At 39.0% G+C, this 24,772-nt stretch overlaps 1 protein-coding gene across 3 annotated transcripts; it reads right to left on the reverse strand.

The window, feature by feature from the left end:
* Positions 1 to 1,489: 1,489 nt before the first annotated feature.
* Positions 1,490 to 24,013, reverse strand: MRPL39 (mitochondrial ribosomal protein L39). Of its 3 annotated transcripts, none has more exons than XM_079704866.1 (10): positions 23,939 to 24,013; positions 22,938 to 23,144; positions 20,789 to 20,928; positions 18,024 to 18,123; positions 16,876 to 16,943; positions 13,293 to 13,405; positions 10,708 to 10,773; positions 9,333 to 9,486; positions 4,462 to 4,525; positions 1,490 to 1,597 (listed from the first exon to the last, which is right to left on the reverse strand). In XM_079704866.1, exons 1-10 carry the CDS (start codon positions 24,000 to 24,002, stop codon positions 1,590 to 1,592), a joined length of 984 nt encoding a protein of 327 aa, XP_079560992.1. In that variant the 5' UTR covers positions 24,003 to 24,013; the 3' UTR covers positions 1,490 to 1,589. The 3 variants fall into 3 exon arrangements, with proteins under 3 accessions (XP_079560992.1, XP_079560993.1, XP_079560991.1); XM_079704865.1 differs by having other exon boundaries at positions 1,539 to 1,597; positions 4,360 to 4,525; XM_079704867.1 differs by lacking the exon at positions 4,462 to 4,525 and having other exon boundaries at positions 1,501 to 1,597.
* Positions 24,014 to 24,772: the final 759 nt, after the last annotated feature.

A 24,772-nucleotide genomic window follows, 5' to 3' on the forward strand; every position in this document is an offset into this window, starting at 1 on the left:
AGGTTTGGAAATTAAGTTTCACTCTCCACTTGGTAAGATACATAAAGGGGGAAGTCAACAAAAAGTGGATGTTCAAGCAGGGCTAGGTGCCCAAAAAGCATGAAAAATGTCCATCCAAATAAGGGTTTGTTAAATTATTTTTTGTAAACTCAAAATATTTCACAATTTTTTAAAAGAAAAAGAAATTCAAAGTATAAATCCACAGACAACAAAGGGGATGGGAGACGAAAACAGCAGCAGACAAGAAATTTCGCCCAGTTGCTAAAAGACGGACAGTGAAGTGACCAATGCAACAGTAGAGGATGTCACCGCCTAGAATACATGTGGGAGTCCAGCAGAAGAGAGCCAACCTGCCCAGTGGGCCTGGAGAAGCTCAAAGATGGTGGAAGACAGAAGACAGAAGAGGGGCTAAAGAGAATGGGATCAACTGAAGGTCTATATACAAACCAGTTGATCTCTACCCCATACCCCCTACCTCCAAATACAGAAGGGCCTGAATCCAGATATTTGCCCACAGGTAAGATACTGGAGGGATCTCATAAAAGAAAAGAACAGTCTGGGGAGAACGAGATTAGTCATTATAGAAACCAGTCACCAAGAATGACAGTCTCTTCATTCTAGCCTTAGAAAAATCCCCATCCTAACAGCCAGCTTCACCTACTCACCTTGAGAAGCCAAACCTCGCCCATACCACAGAGCTACCACTCAACCTCCCTACAGCCGCATTATCAACTAAAACTAACAACCAACAGTCGCTAGATATGAAAAAAAAAAAAAAAAAAAAAAAAAAGCCTGAAACATGAAAGACTGAGATAAGCAAAAAATCCAACTCTAGAGGAAAGAGATCATTCAGGGACTAGGAAATAGATGAATGAACAAATCAATGACTATAACTCTATCAGTATCTTCAGAAAGATTCACAAGTACATACTATAACTGTTAAACATGAACAAGAGAGTGGTACATAAGAGCATGTCAGTGAAAGCACCTGGGTCCAAATTCCAGCTTTGCTACTTGCTAGTTCTATGCTCCCCAGTTTCCTCATTTATAAAATGGAAACACCTTCTCAACAGGTTGTTGTGAGGATTAAATAAGAGACTCCATGTGAAAAGCTCAGCACAATGGCCATATATATAGTATATAGGAAATACTCAGTTACTCAGTAAATAGTTAATCCATCCACAAACACTTGCCACTTGCCACAATGATGTTTATGCATCACTGTTTACAACAGTGAAAAATGGGAATTAGGATGGTACTATTTATGTTTGTAAAAGATGGCAATGGTATTTGTGCATATATGTTTATACATGTACAAAAAAGGACTGAAAGGAGACAACATGCCAAAATGTTACATTCGGGGAGAGGAGGAGACAGGTGTTTCTGTGTAAAATTTTTACTGTGAACATAAGTTGTGTTATCCTTTAGAAAAAGGAAAAAGTAAACATCAGTATACATCTTAGGGAGAAAAAGACAAAAAGCACACACAAACATTACACAGAAAACTTTTATTTTAATTTACTATACATATCTAAATTTGAGGAAGTTACTAGGCAGATACACTTTCCTCTGTAGGCTGAGTTTGATCTTCAGGTACCTGTAAAAACATAAATAGCTTTACTTTTCTAATAAACACTTTTAGTTTTACCCTTCACCCACCATTTAAAATCACTGCACAGCCTTTCTCTTACAATGACCCTGTCTTTTTCTTTCTCCTTCAATAGTAATTATTATAGAAAGTTAAGTAGAAAGAGAAGAAAACTTACATGACCAAGTTCCCAATATAAATTACCAAGTACAACAATTCCATTAAAAATACAACCTGAGGCATATATCTAGGCTTCTCAAGATGGTCATTTTATTTTTCATCTATAAAATGAAATCATTCATATAAGAAAACTATCAGCAGTGCTGCAACAAGGTATTTTAAATCAATCTATTTTGTTGAAAAAAATCAATAATTCTACTTTGAATATAGTATAATACAGGTTTAGTAGAAATAGATAACTGTATGTTAATATTTCTATTATATGTCACTCAGATATAGCAAACAAACAGAGCTAAACTGTATCCCTCATCACCCCCAAAACCTGCCCTACTTCCTGCATTATCTATTTCAGTGAAGGGCTCTACCCAGGTGCCCAAGCCTGGCATGAGAGAATCCACAGTTCTCTTACCTGCATATTTAATCAACAGTCCTATTAATTCCACCTAAGTAACTCTCACAGCCATTTTTACTGCCCTGCCGGAACTTCAGGATCTCATCATCAACTATGGCTTAAGTCACAGTTATCTTCCATGCTGCCCCCAGAATGAGCTTTTACACAGAAATAGTTTATCAATAGGTCACTTCCTTATTCAAATTCTCCAGTTACCTCCAATCACCTTCAGGAGGGGAATACAAATTCCACATCATGGAAGACAAGCCCCTCATATTCTATTTCTAACAGACTAATCTGGACTCATCACCCACCCTACATGTACATCCAGATTCATCTTACATTCACCACGCACTCCATTCCTCCACACCTGTTAGGCGAGTAGCTTCCTCTGAGATAAACCCATCCTCAAGCAAATTAACTGCCTGGCCCACTTTTATTCACCCATTAAAACCAGCTTAAGAAACACCAATTCCTGGAAAGCTTCCTTAACTAACCCCTCCCAGCTTGGTTTGGGTCCTTCTCTTCTTTATGCCAGAGCCCCACATGTACACCTGAATTGTCTGCTTCTAAGTCTAGTTATCCTGTTCAAGTAACTTCCTTGAGGACAGCAAGAAGATTTTGTTCATTACTGTACCCACTGTTACTGGCACATAACAAACATTCAATAAGTCTGTGTAGTTAAATCAATGAACCATATGTTTAACCTACTCCCTTTAGACGAGCAAACAGTGGAAGGAAACTGAACCAAAATAAATGTTGTGAAAACAGCTATTCACTGATTTCTACTAGATACTACTCTAGGTTACTGTCTCTACTATTTTTCTACATTTCTTATAGACTCATTTTTTTCTCTAGTTTCTTAATCTAAAATGGACATTGTGACCAACCAAAGAGACAAAGTTATTCTTCCTATTCAAAAACACTTTCTTCTCATGAGAAAAAGAAAATTTACATCACCTTTACACAAAAACATTATAGCTAAGTGCCTAAATAGTGAAGTCTATCTGTAAAGTCATTAATAAAGACTAGGTTTACACATCATCATGCAAAATAATCAATAAAAATTTATTGGGTAATCCCCCATATGCCAAGTGCTGTGTTCAAACTTTGGCATTACACATAGTATACAACAAACCCTGAATGGGTTAACACAATGTAAATGCACTAGCAAAAATAATCAGAAAACAATATGAGGAGGTATACAATCAAGCAGAAATTGCAGGGATGGATATTTGTTCAGAGATTACTCTGAGAATGGTACATGGAGAAGGTAAGACTTGGACAAGGTCTTGCAGAATGAGTAGGATGTAAATAGACAGGAGGAGGATGGGAAACAGAGTCCAGACATAACTGTCATAAAGAAACATAATTTGAGCATAAGTTTGAGTTAACAATATGCAATACGTATTTGAAAGTTGCTAAGAGAGGAGATTTTAAACCTTCTCACCATAAAAAAAAACTAACTCTCTTTGATAATGGATGTGTTAACTAACCTTATTGTGTTAATCATTTTGCAATATACAGATATAATGAAATCATTACACAGTATACCTTAAAGTTACACAATGTTGTATGGCAACTGTATTTCAATAAAGCTGGAAAAAAATGAAGTGACAGAAGAAGGTAAACTAAAACAAAGAAACAAGAAAGTAAGTTTGATGTGTACTTGTAAGCTTGACTAGAGTGGAAACTTAGGGAAACTAGGAAGGGTTCATGAGGCCAGATTACACAGGATAGCTATCAGATAATGTAAGTAAAAAGTTAACACTTAGTCTCTGAAAGAGTGAACAGGGATAATCGTGGTCAAGAAATATAATCATTCCTATTTGTGAAATCTAGATGCTAGTGACACAGAATAAACGACAGTAACATAAGTATTCAAATTTGGTTCTTCAGGACATTTGCATATTTAATATGTCAACTGTCAAGGCAGCTTTAACTCATATCTGGCAAATCTTTAAATGTTCATTAAGTTTACCAAAAAATTATCAAGACCTAATTAACACCATTACAACCATTAAGAACTACAACTACTATACAGTAATATTCTTATTTTTCTTCAAGTTCTACAATATCATTCCCATGATACTAAGAAATAAAAATGAAAAGAATTGCCAAATAACAACTTTTCTCTTGCCAATATACTAACAGGGTCAACAAGCACAATGCCACTTTAGCTATTTAGACAACTAATTACTTTTTTCTTTCTTTCTCTTTTCTTTTTTCTTTATTATTTTGTTGTTGTGGTAGTAGTAGTTGCTTAATTTCAAGGAAAATTTCTTCATAGAAATGTACTCACATGTTGTCAAAAACACCATTTTCCGAGACCTTTCCAATAGTTTATTCCATATCGTAAAATGTGCCTTGAGAAGAAAAGATTTACTATGAATTATATAAAGCACAAAAGTTACAATAGAAGAGGCTGAGTCTTTACATAGGTTTTAAAACAAATACATAAAAAGTTAGGCAGTACTAATGAGGCTAAATGGTTCCAAAAGTGAGTTCAAGTAGGGAAAAAGGGTACGTACTATACAGAGCAGCTGCTTTGTTTAGCATTTAAGAAAAAAAGACTTAGGACTGAATATGCCATTCTTCGTCTCTGTCCTTCTTAATCATTACCACCGGAGAACACGTTCCTTCTAATGGGAAGCAAAAATCTGCCCCACTTTTCCACCTGTTCTTTTCTTAAATAGCCAATTCCAACGCTCTAGAGGTCACTCTTCAAATCACAAGCAATCACAAGGAAAGGTTCATTAACAACCGTGACGCAAGAGGGAGGGGATATGGGGATATATGTATACGTATAGCTGATTCACTGTTATAAAGCAGAAACTAACACACCATCATAAAGCAATTATACTCCAATAAAGATGTTAAAAAAAAAAAAACCAACTGTGACATCTCACACTGAAAGAGCAGACCTAGAGGATTTAGTAAATTACCGTAAAGAACAAGTAAAAACTAATGAAGACAACAGTAAAGTTATAGAACCAATTTCCTTAATTCTTAACAATCTTATGTAGCAGAGGATTATCAGAATGCATAAATGAAAACTGCAAAGTGCAAAACGACCACATCAATGTTACTAACTCAGTTGAAGGTGATACTGAGGGATATGGGAGGGTCAGGGACTATTTCAAACTGGATGAGCTGGTAAAATCTGTAATAAAAGGTAAAATTAGTAAATACGTACATGCAAACCTTCTGGAGGAAGAGCAGCATGGTATGTTAAAGGGAAAACCATACCTGGCTCAGGCGGAATGAGCAGCGGGTGGGAGACTTTAAGGTGTGAGTGGAATATAATGGGTAACGGAGAAAGCGGTATAAGATGAAGTCAGAGAGAGAGAGGCAGGAGCCACACAACGTAGGGCTTTGTGAGACAGAGTGAAGGGCTGGCATTTGTTCATGAGAAGCCACTGGAACGTCTGGGGCAGAGGAACTGCATGATCTGATTTGTATATTAAAAGCTTCATTTTGGCTACTCAGCAGAGAATGTGCTGTAGGGGGCAAGAATGAAAGCAAAGAAGGGGAGTGAAGAGAAGGAGTGACAGGGATGAGGGAAGCAGTAGTAGATGAGATGCTATGCCGTGGATGCATTCGGAATATGTTTTAGGGTTAAGAGTTGAAAGAACTTGCTGATGGATGGGATGGGGCATGGCTATGAGGGAAACAGAGAATCAAGGATTACCTCAAACAGCCGGCTAGACGACAGTATCATTTACTGAAATGGAAAAAGCTAGGAAAGGAAGGTGTGTGGAAAAAACATGTAAAGGACACGTATGGTAAAAACTAAAAAATGCTGATGAAAGGGATGAAAGAAGATTTAAATAAATGAAAAGATATATTGTGTTCATAGACTGGAAGGCTCAATGCAGTAAAGACATCAATTCTCCCCAAACTGATACACAGGTTTAATAAAATTCCTATCAAAATCCCAGCAAGGGAGAACCACTGAAGATGGTGGAAAAGTAAGACACGGAGATCACCTTCCTCCCCACAAATACATCAGAAATACAACTACATGTGGAACAGCTCCTACAGAACACCTTCTGAACGCTGGCAGAAGACCTCAGACTTCCCAAAAGGCAAGAAACTCCCCCACGTACCTGGATAGAGCAAAAGAAAAATGAAAATCCAAGCAAGATTTATTGATAGAAAAAAGATTACCCTAAAGTTAAATGGAAAGGCAATGGATCTAGAACAGCTAAAACAATTTTTTTTTCTTTTTTTTTTTTTTGCAGTACGCGGGCCTCCCACTGCTGTGGCCTCTCCCGTTGCAGACCACAGGCTCCGGACACACAGGCTCAGCGGCCGTGGCTCGTGGGCCCAGCCGCTCCGCAGCATGTGGGATCTTCCTGGACACGGGCATGAACCCGCGTCCCCTGCATCGGCAGGCAGACTCTCAACCACTGCGCCACCAGGGAAGCCCCTAAAACAATTTTTATAACAAATAATAACATGGGAGGAATTATTCTACCTCATTTTAAGAACTATTAAAGCTATAGTAATCAAGATTGTGTGATATATGAAAGAGAGAGAGACACATAAATCAATGGAACACAATTGAGAACCCAGAAATAGACCCACACATATATGACCACTGATTTTTAACAACAGTACAAAAGCAACTCAACAGAGGAAGGATAGCCTTTTCAACAAATGGTACTGGAGCAATTTGACAAGTATAGGGAAAAAGAAAACAATGAACCTCATCCTAAATCTCACACCTCATACAAAATTTAACTCAAAATAAACTACAAACTTAAATATAAAACTATAAAACTTTTAGGAAAAAGAATAGGGGAAAATCTTTGGGATCTAGGGCTGGGCCTTTAATTCGTAGAAGTGACACCAAAAGGATGATCCATAAAGGGAAAAACTGATAACCGGACTTCATCAAAATTAAAAACTGCTATCTATAAAAACCTGTTAAGAGGATGAAAAGACAAGCTACAGACAGAAAGAAAATATTTGCAAACTACATATCTAGCAAAGAACTAGTATCCAGAATATCAAAAAAACAAAAAACAAAAAAATTCTCAAAACAACAGTAAAAAAGCAAACAATCCAATTAGAATGTGGGCAAAAGAGAAAAAGACATTTCATCAAAAAAAAGATATACCGATGGCAAGTAAGCCCATGAAAAGACGTTCAACATAACTGGCCAGTAGGGAAATGCAAATTAAAATTAAATAAGAAACCACGACAAACCCATCAAAGTAGCTAAAATAAAAATTACTGACAACATCAAGTGCTGGCAAGGATTAGAAAAACTGATTATTCACACACTGCTGGTGGGAACAGAAACTGGAACTTAGCTTGGTAGTTTCTTAAAAAACTAAACATGCCCCTGCCATATGACCCAGCATTTGCACTCCTGGGCATTTATCCCAAAGAAATGAAAACGTTTATTCACAAAAATCTATACACCAACGTTTACTGCAGCTTTATTCATAATAGCTTTATTCAAAGTAGCCAGAAGCAACCCAAATATCCTTTAACAAGTGAACGGCTAAACAAACTGTGGTATATCCACACCAAGGAATACCACTCAGCAATTAAAAGGAACAATTTTTTTTTCTGGTTTTTTTGTTTTGTTTTGTTTTTAATTTATTTATTTATTTTTATTTTTGGCTGCCTTGGGTCTTTGTTGCTGCATGTGGGCTTTCTCTAGTTGTGGTGAGCAGGGTCACTCTTCGTTGCAGTGCACGTGCTTCTCATTGGGTGGCTTCTCTTGTTGCAGAGCACAGGCTCTAGGTGCGCAGGCTTCAGTAGTTGTGGCACTCGGGCTCCGTAGTTGTGGCTCGCAGGATCTAGAGCACAGGCTCAGTAGTTGTGACGCACGGGCTTAGTTGCTCCACGGCATGTGGGACCTTCCCAGACCAGGGATTGAACCCATGTCCCTTGCACTGGCAGGCGGGTTCTTAACCACTGCGTCACCAGGGAAGCCCAAAAGGAACAAACTATTGATATACTGATATATGCAACAATTTAGATGAATCTCCGGAGAATTACGCTGAGTGAAAACACCCAATCCCAAAAGATCACAATAGTGAATGATCCCATTCATATGACATTCTTGAAATGACAAAATTATAGAAATGGAGAACAAGTGAGAAGTTACCAGAAGCAAGGAGGTGGAGGCGGGGCAGAGGGGAGTGGGTGTGAGTGGCTGTGGCTATCAAAGGCCAACATGAGGGATCCTTGTGAAGGAATTGCTCTGTATCTTCACTGTATCAATGTCCATACTCTGGCTGTGATAGTTTTGCAAGATGTTACCACTGGAAAAACTGGGTAGAGGTACTTGGGATCTCTCTGTATTATTTCTTAGGACTGCATATAAATCTACAATTATCTCAAAATCAGAACTTTAATTAAAAAAATAAAAGGATTAGCAAGGGGTGGGAGTAATATGGAAAATGGTATGGAGTAGATCCTCAAAATAGAATAGGGAGAAGAACGTGCCAAACGTTAAGGCCAAAAGGCACCCCTGAAGTTCCTATCAATATGTGCTCCATTACTCCTCACTGCACCCTCCTCCATACTAATTTGAAGTATTAAAAATACTATCTCGGACTTCCCTGGTGGCACAGTGGTTAAGAATCCGCCTGCTAATGCAGGCGACATGGGTTCAAGACCTGGTCCAGGAAGGTCCCACATGTCGTGGAGCAACTAAGGCCATGTGCTACAGCTACTGAGCCTGAGGTCTAGAGACCACGAGCCACAACTACTGAGCCTGCGTGCCACAACTACTGAAGTCCGTGCACCTAGAGCCCGTGCTCCATAGCAAGAGAGGCCACCATAATGAGAAGCCCATACATCGCAACAAAGAGTAGCCCCCGCTCACCACAACTAGAGAAAGCCCAGGCACAGCAACAAAGACCCAATGCAGCCAAGAATAAATAAATAAATAAATAAATAAATAAATTTATTAAAAAAAGAGAAACTATCTCTATTTGATTTAATTTTTTCAACTGATACTTCTTTTGTAAAGTATCTGTTTACATCCTGGGTAAAATTATTTTTAATCATAAAGCCAAGTTGACAAAATATTAGTGCTACACAACTTAATGAAAATTAAAATGTATGTCCTTCAAATTGGTATAAAATCAAGACCAGAATCACACCCACACCCAAACTGAATGACCTGAAACTTTAAGCTTTACTTACTCTTAAGTGCACAGGTAAAGAGAGACCCTGGAATCTTCGTACAAGACTCGACTGGGTGGCTTGAAGATTATGAACCGCTGACACTTCGTACTGGAAACAAATACTTGTTCTTGGAATAAGAGGGCCCTCACTCACATCAATGAAGTCACCAAATCTGATTTGATTTAAAAAATAAACAAATAAAACCTCAAAATCAAATCACTTACAACAGTCAAAAAAAAATCTATTCATTCTTTTTGCCACTACATCCCTAATCAAGAACAATCCATGTGGATCAGTTCCATCTCTAATAGCCCCTGACACAACAATCTCAAGTGATGAGACTAAAATTTTAGAAATTAAAATCAATGAATCTTTTTATTACTTAGCATTGATATAATTTTAAAGATTTTTTAAATAATTTTTTAATTAATTAATTATTTATTTGGCTGCTTTGGGTCTCTGTTGCTGCGCGCGGGCTTTATCTAGTTGCGGCGAGCAGGGCTACTCTTCGTTGCAGTGAGCAGTCTTCTCACTGCGGTGGCTTCTCTTGTTGCAGAGCACGGGCTCTAGGCACACAGGCTTCAGTAGTTGTGGCTCGTGGGCTCTAGAGCAGAGGCTCAGTAGTTGTGGCACATGGGCTTAGCTGCTCTGTGGCATGTGGGATCTTCCCGGACCAGGGCTGGAAACTGTGTCCCTTGCATTGGCAGGCAGATTCTTAACCACTGCACCACCAGGGAAGTCCCTTAAAGATTTTTAAGATCACTGAACACATCATGCTATCAAGTGGATCCAATGTCTAAAACTGATATCCTATCACCTGATAACAACTAACTGCAACAGAGTTTAGAATTTAGCATGTAAGACAGCTTCCTAGAGGAAAAAATTTAAATCTGAGTCAAGAAAACATGAAGTTGAGAAAACTGATACAGGCCGTGAAGCCATTTTTGCATAATGCATTCTTACCTCTCTCATCCCAGCATCAGAAAGCACATTGTGATATAACTTCCTTATATGTAACATAAGTAGTAACTAATTAGCCAGTATTCATGTTTCTGTATACATATGAATCACGTTCAATTCATAACAATGAGCATTTTGCCCAATTTCAAAATTAACTCTAAAAATTACATTTTCTTACAATGGTTTCCAACTCTTTCAGAAATAAAAATAACAAACAATAAAATGAGGAATAGAAACCACAACTGTTCCTGAAGATGACTTAAAGCTTCCAATTACCACCATAGCAAAAAATTGAACAAAGCGGTAAAAAGTAAGGTAGTCAGAACAACAAATTAAGGTACAAATCTTTTCCAGTCATACACCAGTCAGGCAACAATAAAACTAAGCCTTCCTATAAATTAGCATAGCAGTCAATTTTTATATTTTTACTTACCTGTGTAGCTTGACTATTCTCTCAGGGTTCTGAGATGCCTTCTCTTCTATGAAATCTAATTTGTACCTAAAAAGCAGCAAAGAAACAAATGTTTTAATTCTAAATGTACAAAAAGGTGTTTAAAGCCACTTCCCTTTCTCTTCCTCTTCAGCCATACTTTTTGCAAGAGGGGTTTACACTCGGAACCTCCCCTTCCTCACCTCCCATTCACACCTCACCTCCTTCAATCTGGCCACAGCTTCACAACTCCACCGAACTGTTCTCCTTGCTGCCAACCTAATGGACACTCTTTAGTCCTTACTTCCACTGCTCACCTCCACTTCTCAAAGTGTTCTTTTCTACCAGCTTCTGTGGCATTCATTCCCTACTGCTTGTTATTTTAACTCTCTGGTCACCCTGCTCTTTCCCTGCCCTTCAAGGATTCTGTCCATAAACTCTTTTCACTCTAAGCATCCTCTCTGGGCTAGCTCCTTGATTTGCACAGTTTTAATTACCACTTATGTGTTTATATCTTCTACACCTCTGCTTCTAATCCACATACCTCTTCTGAGCCCCAAACTGTATATCCAAAACACTCCAGACATCCACCAGGGTGTCTACAAGCATCTTACACTCCCAAGTTCTCAAACTGAACAAAAACTTACCCTCTCTTTTCTCACCAAACTTATTCTTATTCCTGAATTCCCTAGTTTAGTAAATGACACCACCAACTACCCACATCTCCAAGTGAAAAACTTCAGAGATTTCCTTGATTCCTGTTTCCCCCACCACATTCCCTCCGTCCAATTCATTACCAGGTCACATCAATTCTACTGCCTAAATGTCTCTCAAATCCACTAGGGTCTGTCAGTATAATGAATAGTACAGATGGAACTCCACAGCCCAGGTGCAAATCATGACCTTACCACTTACTATTAAGAGCCTTGCCTATTTACCCCAGAATGCTAAACAAACATTACACATGTGTGGCAAGGTTGGGAAGCGTCAGTTTGTGCAAAAAACATCCACTTACTGCCACACCCCTTCTTCCAGAGCCTTGATGATTACTGAGGGAGCCAACTCCCTTGAATACTTGTTCCTCTTGACCCACTTCTAAGAGAAACTCCTGTCCCCTGGGAGGCAAAGCCACTGAAAGTTCCCCCTACAGGAGAAAGGCCCCATCACTGATCCACCTTCAACCTCCAAAACTCTGTCTCCTCAAACTTGCCCCTAAATGATCTCCCACCTCCCTTTACACATTCACCTAGAGTTACCAAAGTCCTACAAGCCTCTCCTAGACTTTGAGAGCTGAGTGGGAGGAAACGGAAATCTCAGTGTAACATGAAATGAAAGTCTAGAGTACGCTGCCCAATATGGTAGCTATGGAGCACTTAAATGTACTTAGTCCTAATTTAAATGTGCCTTAAGTGTAAAATATACACCAGATTCTGAAGACTTAGTATGAAAAAGAGAACTATAAAATATTAAGTTTTTAATATCAATCACATGTTGAAATGTTTCAGATACATTGTTTAAATAAAATTGTTTTATTAAAATTAACTTCACCTTTATTTTGAATTTTTTTTAATGTAGCTAACTAGGAAATTTAGTTATATAGATGACTCATATTATATTTCTATTAGACAACACAGCCCTAGAATTTTGGTGGGGGTGGTGACTTGATAAATTCTGATAATTTAAGGAATTTTCTTATAGAATTAATGGTAATTTAGTTGTAAAGAATTATTTGTACTCCAGTTCAGTATATTCCTACTGCTTTCTAAGTACACTGGTTCCAAAATATGCTAAATATTATAAACTAGCCCCATGAGAATCTGTGCCTCATTTTATAAATAGCTAAAGAAATTCCAAACCATTACCTTTAACAACTTGCAGGTGCACATTTTGGCTTTAGAATCTAGTATCTATATGATTTTTTGCAATGCAGATATTCCTTTCTAATTAATTCTAATTTTAATTAGTTTAACATTAAAATTTAGTTTATGTTCTCACAATTAGTAGAAGATGAACTGTAAGTTTTCTGAGTGAAAAGGGGAATTGAGAAGGCAGGCAGGATTTAACATGTTGGCAAAGAAAATCTATCAAATGGTTAATTCCCATACAGAAGACTAAGATCTGTGTGAACGTTTTACTTCAGCTGTTAGCTGCCTCCATTTTCTGTCTTACCCTTTTCATCTGAAGAGTGGAAAGATGGGAAGGAAAGGTTGCCAAATGCAACAGTTTAAATAAATTTAAGTTTAAATTCAAAATAATGCAATTTCTTAACATAGGCTACCACTTCACAATGGAAGGAAAAAAGGGAAACATATTGCTACGGTGATATAAAGAAAAGGACTAGCCAAAGAAAAAGAGAAGTAAGACAAAGTAAGAAAATTATCAAAGGTGTGGCAGGGGCACTTCTTCTCAGTGAAATAATGAGATGAACAAAAACAAATAGGCTGGTGCAGAAAAGAGATCCCAGAGCTAAAAAGTAAAAAGTGTGCTACATAAATACATCAAGTATGAAAGTTATTAAGAGCTGAATTTTCTTCATTACATACAACTTTGGGAGGTTTAATTTTGTTTAAAAGGAAGCCAACACTTACTTATTGTGTTGAAATATTTCTAACGCCACTTTTGCTTCAACTTCCAGAGTTTCAAATGGAAGATCTTTATAAATTAAAGCACGAGCATCTTTTGTGAAGGAACGTAGGTTCTCCTTAAAAATGAAAGTATTAACCTTTTGTAACAATTTACTTAAAAACATTTCCCTATAAGGTAGATAAAACTGTATGCTTAATATTGTAAGTCCAACTACAACAAAAAGCAAAAAGCAAATTTTCTAGGAAAGAAAGCATTAGTTTACAACAATTAAATACTGGAACCATAAAATGTACAATTAGCAATTTCTCCCAATTCTACAAACCATAAAACTTGTAATTAACTTGTAATTAAATAGCCTCCTGTATTAGAAATAATTATTATGGATAATCCTACAAAGACATTTTAATAAACATTTCATTCAAATTATACAGCCCTATAAATGTTTCTTACAATGATGGTGCAACAAGTAGAAATACTAATAAGTAAATGGTAAGATACAAAAATTTGTTTACACTATGAGTAAAACTAAGCTTTTTAAATAAATGCATAAGGAAAAAATTATTATTTATGTGATTCAGAAACTTTCACTAGGAAATGTAATGTCATCATTGGCCATGTCCAAAATATAGCATAAATCCAATATTAGAAATTTCTGTTTGATGAAAATGTCAATTTCACACAATTAAAATGATTAATAATACACATTAACAATGTTTATGAGTTTAATAAAAACTATAGTTGAGTTTTCACACTATAAATCATAACTAATACAGAAAAGATCAAGCACTATTATGCAAATAATTTTTGTAATAAAATTCTTTCCATAAACTTCCTAATAGACTCTTTTGAATGAAATGGCTCTTCTCCATTCTTAAATGGATAATTTTCTGTATAACCAATGCACATTCATGGTTTAATATAGCTGTTACTTGACTGTAACTTTCTCCCACTTTCTAAACTCCATGGTGCCTGCAATTAACTAGTACATTTCTTTTTTAAAGTTTTATCTTTAAAAAAAGGAAAAGGAGGCAGCAAGTTTCATACATAATGAGACTTAAATTTTCATCTCCTTAGTTTTTACTTAACTCCCCCAATGAATTAAGAATCTTGACAGACTTGGAAAAAAAAGAAATTATATTGCCACAAGTCCACAGATCATGAAGAAACCATTCCAACCTCTCCCCTCACCACCCCATCCCTCCCAATACCTCTCTTCCCTCTCTCCCTTTCTCTCTCTTTTTTCCTTCCTGTTTCCCTCCTCTCTCTCTCTTGATATTAAGCAGTAACGGCAGGATTACACAAGAAATACTGTCAAAGCCAGCATTTAAACCTGGATCTTCCCTGACTCCAAAATTTTCTTTTTCAGGTGTCATTTGTGATTTCCTTTTTTTTTTTCCCCTCCCACATCTTTATTGGAGTATAAATGCTTTACAATGGTGTGTTAGTTTCTGCTTTATAACAAAGTGAATCAGCTATACATATACATATATCCCCATATCTCCTCCCTCTTGCGTCTCCCTCCCTCCCACCCTCCCTATCTTACCCCTCTAGGTGGTCACAAAGCCCCGAGCTGATCTCCCTGTGCTATGCGGCTGCTTCCCACTAGCTAGCTATTTTACATTTGGTAGTGTATATATGTCCATGCCACTCTCTCACTTCATCCCAGCTTCCCCTCCCCGCCCCCAACACCCCGTGCCCTCAAGTCTGTTCTCTACATCTGCATCTTTATTCCTGCCCTGCCACTAGGTTCATCAGTACAGCTTTTTAAAATTCCATATATATGCATTAGCATACAGTATTTGTTTTTCTCTTTCTGACTTACTTCACTCTGCGTGACAGATTCCAGTTCCATCCACCTCACTACAAATAACTCAATTTCATTCCTTTTTATGGCTGAGTAATATTCCATTGTCTATATGTGCCACATCTTCTTTATCCATTCATCTGTTGATGGACAGTTAGGTTGCTTCCATGTCCTGGCTATTGTAAATACAGCTGCAATGAACACTGTGGTACATGTGTCTTTTTAAATTATGGTTTTCTCAGGGTATATGACCAGTAGTGGGATTACTGGATCATATGGTAATTCTATTTTTAGTTTTTTAAGGAACCTCCATACTGTTCTCCATAGTGGCTGTATCAATTTACATTCCCACCAACAGTGCAGGAGGGTTCCCTTTTCTCTGCACCCTCTCCAGCATTTATTGTTTCCAGATTTTTTGATGATGGCCATTCTGACTGGTGTGAGGTGATACCTCATTGTGGTTTTGATTTGCATTTCTCTAATGATTGGTGATGTTGAGCATCTTTCCATGCATTTGCTGGCTGACTCCAAAATTTATGCTTTTAGAAACTACAATATTTCACTAAATCCAAGATGCACCACTAAGAAAAAACATTACCAGTTATAATCATAAGATGCTATCTACTGTAAGTCACATTTGCTCCAGAGAATTGCACTGAGTGAAAAAAGTCAATCCCAAAAGATTACATACTGAATGATTTCATTTACATAACATTCTTGAAATGACAAAACTATACAAATAGAGAACAGATTAGTGGTTGCCACAGTTTAAGGATGGGGGGCAGATGGAGACTAAAGAGAAACGTGGGTAATTTTGGCGGTGATAGAAATGTTCTTGGCTGTATCAGTGTCAATATCCTGGTTGTGATATGGTACTATGGTTTTGCAAGATAATACCATTGGGGAAACGGAGTAAAAGGAACATGGAATCTCTATGTATTATTCCTTACAACTCCATGTGTATCTATAATTTTCTTCAACTAAAAACAGTTTAATTTTTAAAAGTTATATAAACAAACAAAAGACACATTTGTTTTCAGAGATATTAAAATGTGAAAAAAATGTACATAGTGGAATTGATAAAATGGTATGCTACACTGCCTCCCCTCTTCTGATCTCCAGACTTCCAATCTGTAGGACATACAGTTTTGCTTAATTAAGAATTAGGCATTTGTCTGTTCTCCCCAATCATAACTAAGCCTCTAGGCTTGACTTTTGCAAGCCATCAGCATCCTCTACCTACACAGCACCTGATCTAGATTCACTCTGTTAGCCAGGCTCCTGCTGCTACCCCAGTCCCAGACCAAGAAGGAGCACCCTCCTTATGAAGGCAGACCACTCCAGAAGAGGTTAGTTTGCTGCTATTTAGTTTGCTGCTATTTCGGTTACCTTTGTCAAAGCCTGATATTTTAATTCACCCCTCCCCCACTCTCAATGTAACCCTTGTTGATAGGAAGATCTCAGGATGCAGTAGGCTTAAAATGGCTTAGGGCAGTAGTTTTCAAGTTGTGCTCTGAAGATCCAAGGAGGTAAGGCTCCAGGTCCCTCACCCCCACATCAACCAAGATAGTTAAGCTTCTATATTTTACTCTGGGTACTACGCTGTTGTGAATACCCTCAATCATATACATCTGTCTTAAATACACTAAAAAGCAATAAAGATTGACTGATTCTTTTAAATATTCTTGACATGCAGTACCATTCAACAATAGTAACACAGGACTCGTTCTAACAAAGAAAGGCACAGACTCTAAAATTAATACTCCAAAGAGTAGACTTACTTTTGTTGGCATCCACTCATCAAGTCTCTTATCCAAAACTACATCATAGCAGAAGGCTCCAGTGATTACTGTAAATCCAACCAAAATAAAAAGCAAAGTCAAATCTGTTAGGGTAGAAAGTTATTAATTTGCAACAAATGAATATTTAGACCATAAAATGAAGGGTCAACAATCTCTCCCAACACTACAAATTATAAAATTGTCACCATTATTCCAGCTGCTTGTCAGAGCTGTACCAACTTTCCCCCTACCATAAAACTAACTCACCTTTTTGTTAACACAACATCACCAGTATTTTTTAACCATTCACATTTTCTTCAGGAATATTACCACCATAGAGATCTCAAATATTAGTTACTAGATATAAAAATTCCTAAAGAGTAATATATTTAATAAGTAGATGAATAACTAAATGGACATGAAATGTTTAATTTCTTTTTTAATATCTTCTAAATTTCTTCATTTTTTGTTGTTTTGTTTTGCTTAGAATCATTTATTGCCAAATCAAATATTTTTTGGTATATAAATTTCCACCTTTTTAAAAAAAATACAATTGTGATCCTACTACACATACTGTTGCAAAATCCTAGTTTTAGGCAAATTACAAAGAATGTGAACTCTTCCACCTCCCCAAAATGGTATTCCTCTCCAGTGTCAGGGTCATTTCTGGTGAAATGGTACCACCTAAACACAGTTTTCTACAGAAGTCTATTTATACTCATATCTCCTCTTCCTCACATTCTGTGTGGAAATAAGTACTTAAAATGGTAAGAAATAAATAATGACACAATATAATTACATGAAATTCACATTCAAAAGAAACATTCTTCTCTAATTCTATTATGTTAATAATTGACCGCCAATAATTAAATAAAATGGATTCTTTTACCATTATAAATAGAAGGTATATATGACAGTAACAGGATGTATTTTGTTACCCATTATAAATGGAATGTATGTATGATAGTAATTTATATTAGACTAAATTAGAAGTGAACTCTATACAACAACAAAAATAGGCACCAAAATATTCAAAGATTACAGAAAGTGTGTGTGTGTCTATTTACATATATATATATATATACAGACACACACACACACACATATATATATATATGTTTATTTATTTATTTATATATGTACATCACCTGGAACTTCTGGAGCTCTGACCAAACTGACCACATATTCATCTTTGAATGCCCTCTCTATCACACAGCCCATCATCATGGCACAAGAACGCCAATAAGCCTAGAAAAATAAAATACAAACATAAAAAACATAAGATTTACTAACATTTCTTTAATATTAAAATTTAGGTTGACTTTTGACTTAGGAACCATTTCTCAAATATCTGTCCATCCTCCGCATTTAGCAATGGTTACCATCAGACCATGACATGACCACCACCAAGCAAAACCCACAAAAGAATGAAGCACCAACTTCATGTGGTTAGCAATGTTTGTATAAGATATCAGACACTATAATATTTATCAACGAATAAACAGTTTTACTATCGGTAGTAATTTTATTTTTAACCCAGGATAAAGTTAACTTGTTAACAAACTTGTGCTAAAGTAAAATAAATATATTAAAATGTACCTGTTTATAACATATATAAATATGGAGGGATAACCCAACTTTTTTTTTTTAACATCTTTATTGGAGTATAATTGCTTTACAATGGAAGCCAACTTTTAAGAATTATTTATGGGCTTCCCTGGTGGCACAGTGGTTAAGAATCCCTCTGCCAATGCAGGGGACATGGGTTCAAGCCCTGGTCCAGGAAGATCCCACATGCCACGGAGCAACTAAGCCCATGTGCCACAACTACTGACCCTGCGCTCTAGAGCCCACGAGCCACAACTACTGAGCCCACGTGCAACAACTACTGAAGCCCATGCGCCACAACTACTGAAGCCCGTGCGCCTAGAGCCCGTACTCCAGAAGAGAAGCCACCGTAATGAGTAGCCCGTGCACCGCAACGAAGAGTAGCCCCCGCTTGCTGCAGCTAGAGAAAGCCCGCACACGGCAACAAAGAACCAATGTAGCCTAAAATAAATAATAAATTTTTTAAAAAAAGAATTATTTATGACTCCTATCCTATACCTAACATCACATATCACTTAGGTTACTCATATTTATAACAAAGCAACCTCACTATTAACTGGGCTTTCATCTCACTAGCATTTTGATCCATGGACATGCCCAATGTGGGTATCCATGCAGTGACCTTCCCAGAGTCATAAAGAGAAACATAAGTCCTACACCATCTTAAGCTCTGTACTGGCACTACTATAACTAGGCACTTGACTTTCCTAAGCTCTTGTCCATATCTGAGGACAACAAGAGTGGGCTCATCTGGTTGCACATGGCAGAGACTGCTTCAGAATGTGTTCTACACAACCACACAAATACACTAAAAATAAATGCAAACCCAGGCCTTGAAGGCCAGTAGCAAAATGCACTTCCTCATCTATCTGACTTGATTGTTTTTATTGTCTGGTGAACTCCAGGTTCAATGCCTAGGTTCAAATCCAGGCTCAGCCACTTAGCAAACTGGTAACCTTGGTCAGGCTACGACACCTCACTTTGCCTCAGTTTATTTATCTGTAAAAAGGAGATAATAGCACCTTTTATGGGATTTTTTTTAATGAGGATTAAATGAGTTAATACTTGTGAATCACTAAAACAGTGCCTGATATACAATAAATGTTCAATGTTAGCTACTACTATTATCATGTCTACCATTTCCTTCTTTAAGTATTTCATTTCAACAAATATTTATTAAATACCTACTGTATGTAAGTCAAGGACAAGATCTAAAAGGGACATGATCCCTGTCTTCACAGAGCCAAGAATCCAGTACATTCAACAGTTCATATTACAAGGGAAAATCAAACTACTGTATCTAGAGACACTAGCCACGTGTTGTGAGGCCCAGAAGAAAAGAGGGATTCATTCTGACAAGAAGAAACTGAGAAGGTTCCAGAGAGCATATGGCATTTTAATTGAACTATAACAGATAAACAGGATTTTAATAGGGAGGAAAGTAAATACTCGAAGAGCATCAACAAAAGCAAGGAGGATAACACAACAGAAACCATTAGTGACCAAGTCCTCCAGTGTGGCTGGAGCAAAGAGGAAGTGGAAAGATCTCATGGAAGGTGAAGCTCAAAAGGCAGGCGAGAGTGAGAAAAGTGTCCACGCAGAGCTGGGAAAGTTATATGAACGGTTACCAGGTAGGCAAGTTCTTTAGGGATAAGTGACATCATCCTTAGTCACATCATTTAATAAAACTCTTGCAGGACTATTAAGGAAGACTTTCAGATTAAAAAAGGGGGGTGGGGGCTTCCCTGGTGGCGCAGTGGTTGAGAGTCCACCGGCCGATGAAGGGGACACGGGTTCGTGCCCCCGTCCGGGAAGATCCCACATGCCGCGGAGCGGCTGGGCCCGTGAGCCATGGCCGCTGAGCCTGCACGTCCAGAGCCTGTGCTCTGCAACGGGAGAGGCCACAACAGTGAGAGGCTCGCGTACCGCAAAAAAAAAAAAAAAAAAAAAGGGCTGGGTGGGAGATTTAAAAAGTTATTGAAATAATCCAGAAAAGATGGTGAAAGACAAGAATGAAATAACTGCAATATACAGGGTGATTAATAAAAGTAAGCTGAACAAAGATATGAATGTCATTTAGTTTTCTCAAACCAAAATACAGAGACATTGATGCCACTGAGGATTTCTGAACTATGAACATGCCTAATCTACCAAGTAAAACCCTGATTATCTAGTACAGTACAACATTTGACCTTGGCCAGATCTGTACATTTCAAACTCCATAGGAAACAGATTTTAATTTAAAAAAAAGACTAGAAAAAAAAACTGGGGGGAGGGGTACAAAAGAACATAGAAGCAGAAATACCTTATTGACTTCTCCTGGATCATCATCTTTGAAAGTAAGAAATTTAATTTCACATGACTTGGTCAAAGGCTTATACATGTCCCAAGGCTGTCCGTCCACAAGAGCCAGAATGGACTTCCTGCAGTACCACTCACTTAAATCTAGGAATTTAAAACAGATTGAAGATCTAACTCTAACAAAACCCAAGTGAAAATTACATGTTTAAGTGCTACGTTAAGAAATAAAACAACAGAAAGGCAAGATTCTGCAAGCTGTCTTTTTTGGGGAGAAAAGAAAGATTTGTAGCCAATAAAAAAATAATTCCCAACACATCCAATGTATTGCTAATTATTAATGAAATTACCCAAACAAAAATCATTAAGCCTAAGTCTAACTTGAAATTAATCTGTCAATTATTAAGTAATAAAATAGTTTTCCAAGAGCTACCCTTAAATTTTCAGAGAGCAGCATCGTGGATATATGTGGCTATATGCACACACGACTTAGAAAGGAGAATATATAAATATACATCCCAGCAAGTCTGTTCTACATGGTTTGGGGTCTTGCTCCCAAACCATCTTTACTTCCCTAACATGAACTCTTCAAGTTAAATACCATAGTTACCAGTTTTTATTCAATAATTATCAGTATGAATTCACACATAAACCAATCAGCTCTGGTCTGTTATATGACTCCAGAATGCAACTCCAACTCTGATTAGATGTTTTTTGAGTACCCAGCTATTCACAGAAGTGGTCAAACCACAGGTCTAAATAAGTTCCATAAGGCGGGGATCATGCCTATTTTTGCTCACTCGCCAGTATAGCTAGAGACTAGCATCAGGCCTGAAATACACCAGGTACTCAATAAAATTTATTGAATGACTGAGGGTATGAGTGACAAGCAAGTCTGAGGGCAGCGGTCACGCTAAGAGTGGTTCAGAGGCTTCATCTCTACGTGTGATGTGTGTAAAACTCCTTAAGGGCCCGAGCTTTGTCTTAGCCTCCTCTGCATTCCTAATGCCTATCCTACAGCAGAGGTTCAATAAATGCTTGCCAAACAAGTAAGCAATTACAAGTACTAATTCAAGTGCCAAAGTAAAGGAAGATTGAGAGTACACACTTGGCAGGTCAGCTTAAGCTTTTAACTAAAGTTAATTCCTTAAATGGAATCATTACTGAGTTTTCCAAAAATCTGAACAATGCAACCAGTCATATACAAGCGAGCATGTAGGTGTACATATCTACGTTTTGTCCTTTCGGAATTTAAACGTTACCAGTTCTATCAAAGCTACTACAAAAGCATTTTGATCAAAAATAACATAGAGGGGCCTCCCTGGTGGCGCAGTGGTTGAGAGTCCGCCTGCCGATGCAGGGGATACGGGTTCGTGCCCCGGTCCGGGAGGATCCCATATGCCACGGAGCGGCTGGACCCGTGAGCCATGGCCGCTGAGCCTGCGCATCCGGAGCCTGTGCTCCGCAACGGGAGAGGCCACAACAGTGAGAGGCCCGCCGCAAAAAAAAAAAAAAATAACATAGAGGCCTTGTTCCCTTCATTTCCACACCAAATCACACACAGGGCCTTGTTTTCTCCCTTAAGATATGAACACAACAAATATTTTTACCCCAATCACATTCACCCCATGCACTCACACATTTACTACATGTACGTGTAAATGTAAACAAAGACACAACACACAGAGAGGCAAGTGGTGAGCAGATAAAAGACTTAAGTTAGGCTATAAAGAGCAGGAAAGGAAAAGAAGGCCAAAAACAGCTGATCATCTGAGGCCAGGGCAGTCCCTCCACCCCAAAATCCTTTAATGGGACTCACATGGTGACTGCTCCCATTACACCACAGTGTGTCTAGAAGGGGCAAGCACACTAGTAGCAATGCTTTCAGGTCTGCCTCCTGCAGGAAACAGTGACAGCTCTCTAAACTCAGCCAGATTCCAGCAAGTCCCAGGACAACCTATGCGTTACAGCACCAACCTTTCAAGACCCACAGTGCCCTCAACTGCTAAGCCCGCAGTGAACACACAGTAAGATGCTACATAAAGGAGAACTTCCGGGAAGTTCAGGGAGCAATTACAGCATCTTGTCTCCTCTGCACCGGTTCTTCTCCTGATTTATGCAAAATCTTCAAAATGGTACCCTGATTCGTTACTTACGCATGGCACAGCTATAAGGAGTTGAAATGTTTTTATTCATGACGAAGACAGTGCCAGGGTCAGCTTTCCCAACGTGCTTCACTTCAATCTTCTCAGTTCGGGGAGTTAATGATAGCTGCCTGGTTTTCTCTTTGTTAAAGAGATCATTCTGCATTTCTGTCCGTTCGGTCGGTGACAGCTGAGAAGCAGGTGATGTTGCTATAAATCCTATGCAGAAGTTACAATAAATGTGAATACTGACCAAAAAAATAATATATTGCCCCACCCTGTTCCCCTCCCGTGTCACCATCCTCCAACAAGGAAAGAATAGGAGGCAAGGGAATTTTAAACGCTGTTCACCAAAATGAGTTCAGAAGTAAACTTAAACCCCTTTCTAATATTAATAATTAAAACACCCACGGAAAAGAACTGCAGCCTGCCCTGATCCGCGCCTTTACTTCAACTTTGCTCTTTCACCATCAGATCGCCACTTCCCACCACTTTCCTCGGTCGTATTCCAATCTGTGCTTTACAATAAAGGGCAAAAAGTAACCAGGAAGTGGAGTCAAAACCAGACCAGTCATTGGAAAGGTGAGCAAAACTGTCTCTTTGAAAAGGTCTTGGGGACAAGAAAGCTCCACGAGACTGCAGGTCCCACGCCAAAACTCTCCATATGTAGAGCGAGAAATGCTAAGCTTATTTTCCAAACCCCAAATCAGAGGATTTGGCAAGGCATGTATGAGTCCAGTGGAAAAATAAGGACATGTTTGCACCGGGACGTGGTCTCCCTCCCAGGGGCGCCCCAAGCTCCTCCCGCGGCCCCGCCCCTGCCCTCCCCGTCCCTCTCGCGTCCCGAGATATGTACCCCAAGGCCGGGAAGGGGCGACCAACACAGCAGGGACTCAAAAGACCCTCCTCGGCCCCCAACCCCGCGGGACCCCCCAGGACCCGCCTCGGGCCCAATCTGGGCAGACACCACCCTCTAAGCCTCCCTCCCTGACCCTATGGCCGCTAAAACTCACTCCAGCCAGCCCCGCCGCCGGGGGCGGCCCGCCAGAGCCGCAAGCCCCAAATTCCCACGGCCATTGCCTCCTCCGCGGCGCTAGGAACCGCCGCGCGCAGGTCCTTTTCCGTCTTCTTCCCCGGAAACTCCGAGCGCGCACCCCAGGTTCCGTCGGAGAGTTTTGTTCCGGGCCGGGCTGTCGGGCTGCATCCGCCACCAGGGGGCGCGCTCGCTCCTCGCTGAGAGTCAGTCGCTGGAGGTCTGGAGTCCAGAGTCCGGCTTGTTCCTGGCGCGTGGAGGATGACCCGGAGGTCCTGGGACCCACGGCGGCCGGTCGGCCACCCGGTGGGCTCTGCAGGGGGACAAGCGTCTCCTTTGGAGCCGCAGAGCCCGACACGCGTCGTCAACCTCCGCCCAGGTTCGATCCCCGCCTGCTGGGCGAAACCCTTGTTTCTCTCAAAGTATGTTTCTGGGGAGAAAAACTGAGAAAAGATGACTTCTGTTTACTCTTACTTTCGTGGTCAGCCCGGCCGGCCACGTCGATGGCATCTTCAAGCTCTTGGCTTAACTCTCCTTTTTGCAAGGGTGAGTTCTTAGGGTAGCTGGAGTGGGTCTGCGTCCGGCTTCTCCATTTGTTTAGCTGTAGTAATATGGACCTCAAAACGTGTCCTGTTGACGTTGGAGGGAACTTTGTAATCCGTAGAGCGTTTTACAAATTATCTACATTAATTTATATACTATATAGAGAGCACGTTAAAAGGATCCCATGTTAAAGGGTGGAATTTTTGTCTCTTGTTCACTGATGGATCCCAAGCAACCAGAACGCAGCGTGGCACACAGTAGGTGCTCAATA

This window comes from Hyperoodon ampullatus, assembly GCF_949752795.1.
Source record: "Hyperoodon ampullatus genome assembly, chromosome: 5".
Classification (NCBI taxonomy): domain Eukaryota; kingdom Metazoa; phylum Chordata; class Mammalia; order Artiodactyla; family Ziphiidae; genus Hyperoodon; species Hyperoodon ampullatus.

Bases quoted from the DNA above. Each gene is read 5' to 3' on its own strand.
- MRPL39 (XM_079704865.1), bottom strand. From the start codon at position 24,002: ATGGCCGTGGGAATTTGGGGCTTGCGGCTCTGGCGGGCCGCCCCCGGC. The intron at 20,929-22,937 runs GTAAGTAACGAA...TTAAATTCCTAG, and splicing joins TCCTTATAGCTGTGCCATGC to ATTTAAGTGAGTGGTACTGC. The intron at 4,526-9,332 runs GTAAGTAAAGCT...TTTCTTCTCAAG, and splicing joins CTTTACCTGTGCACTTAAGA to GCACATTTTACGATATGGAA.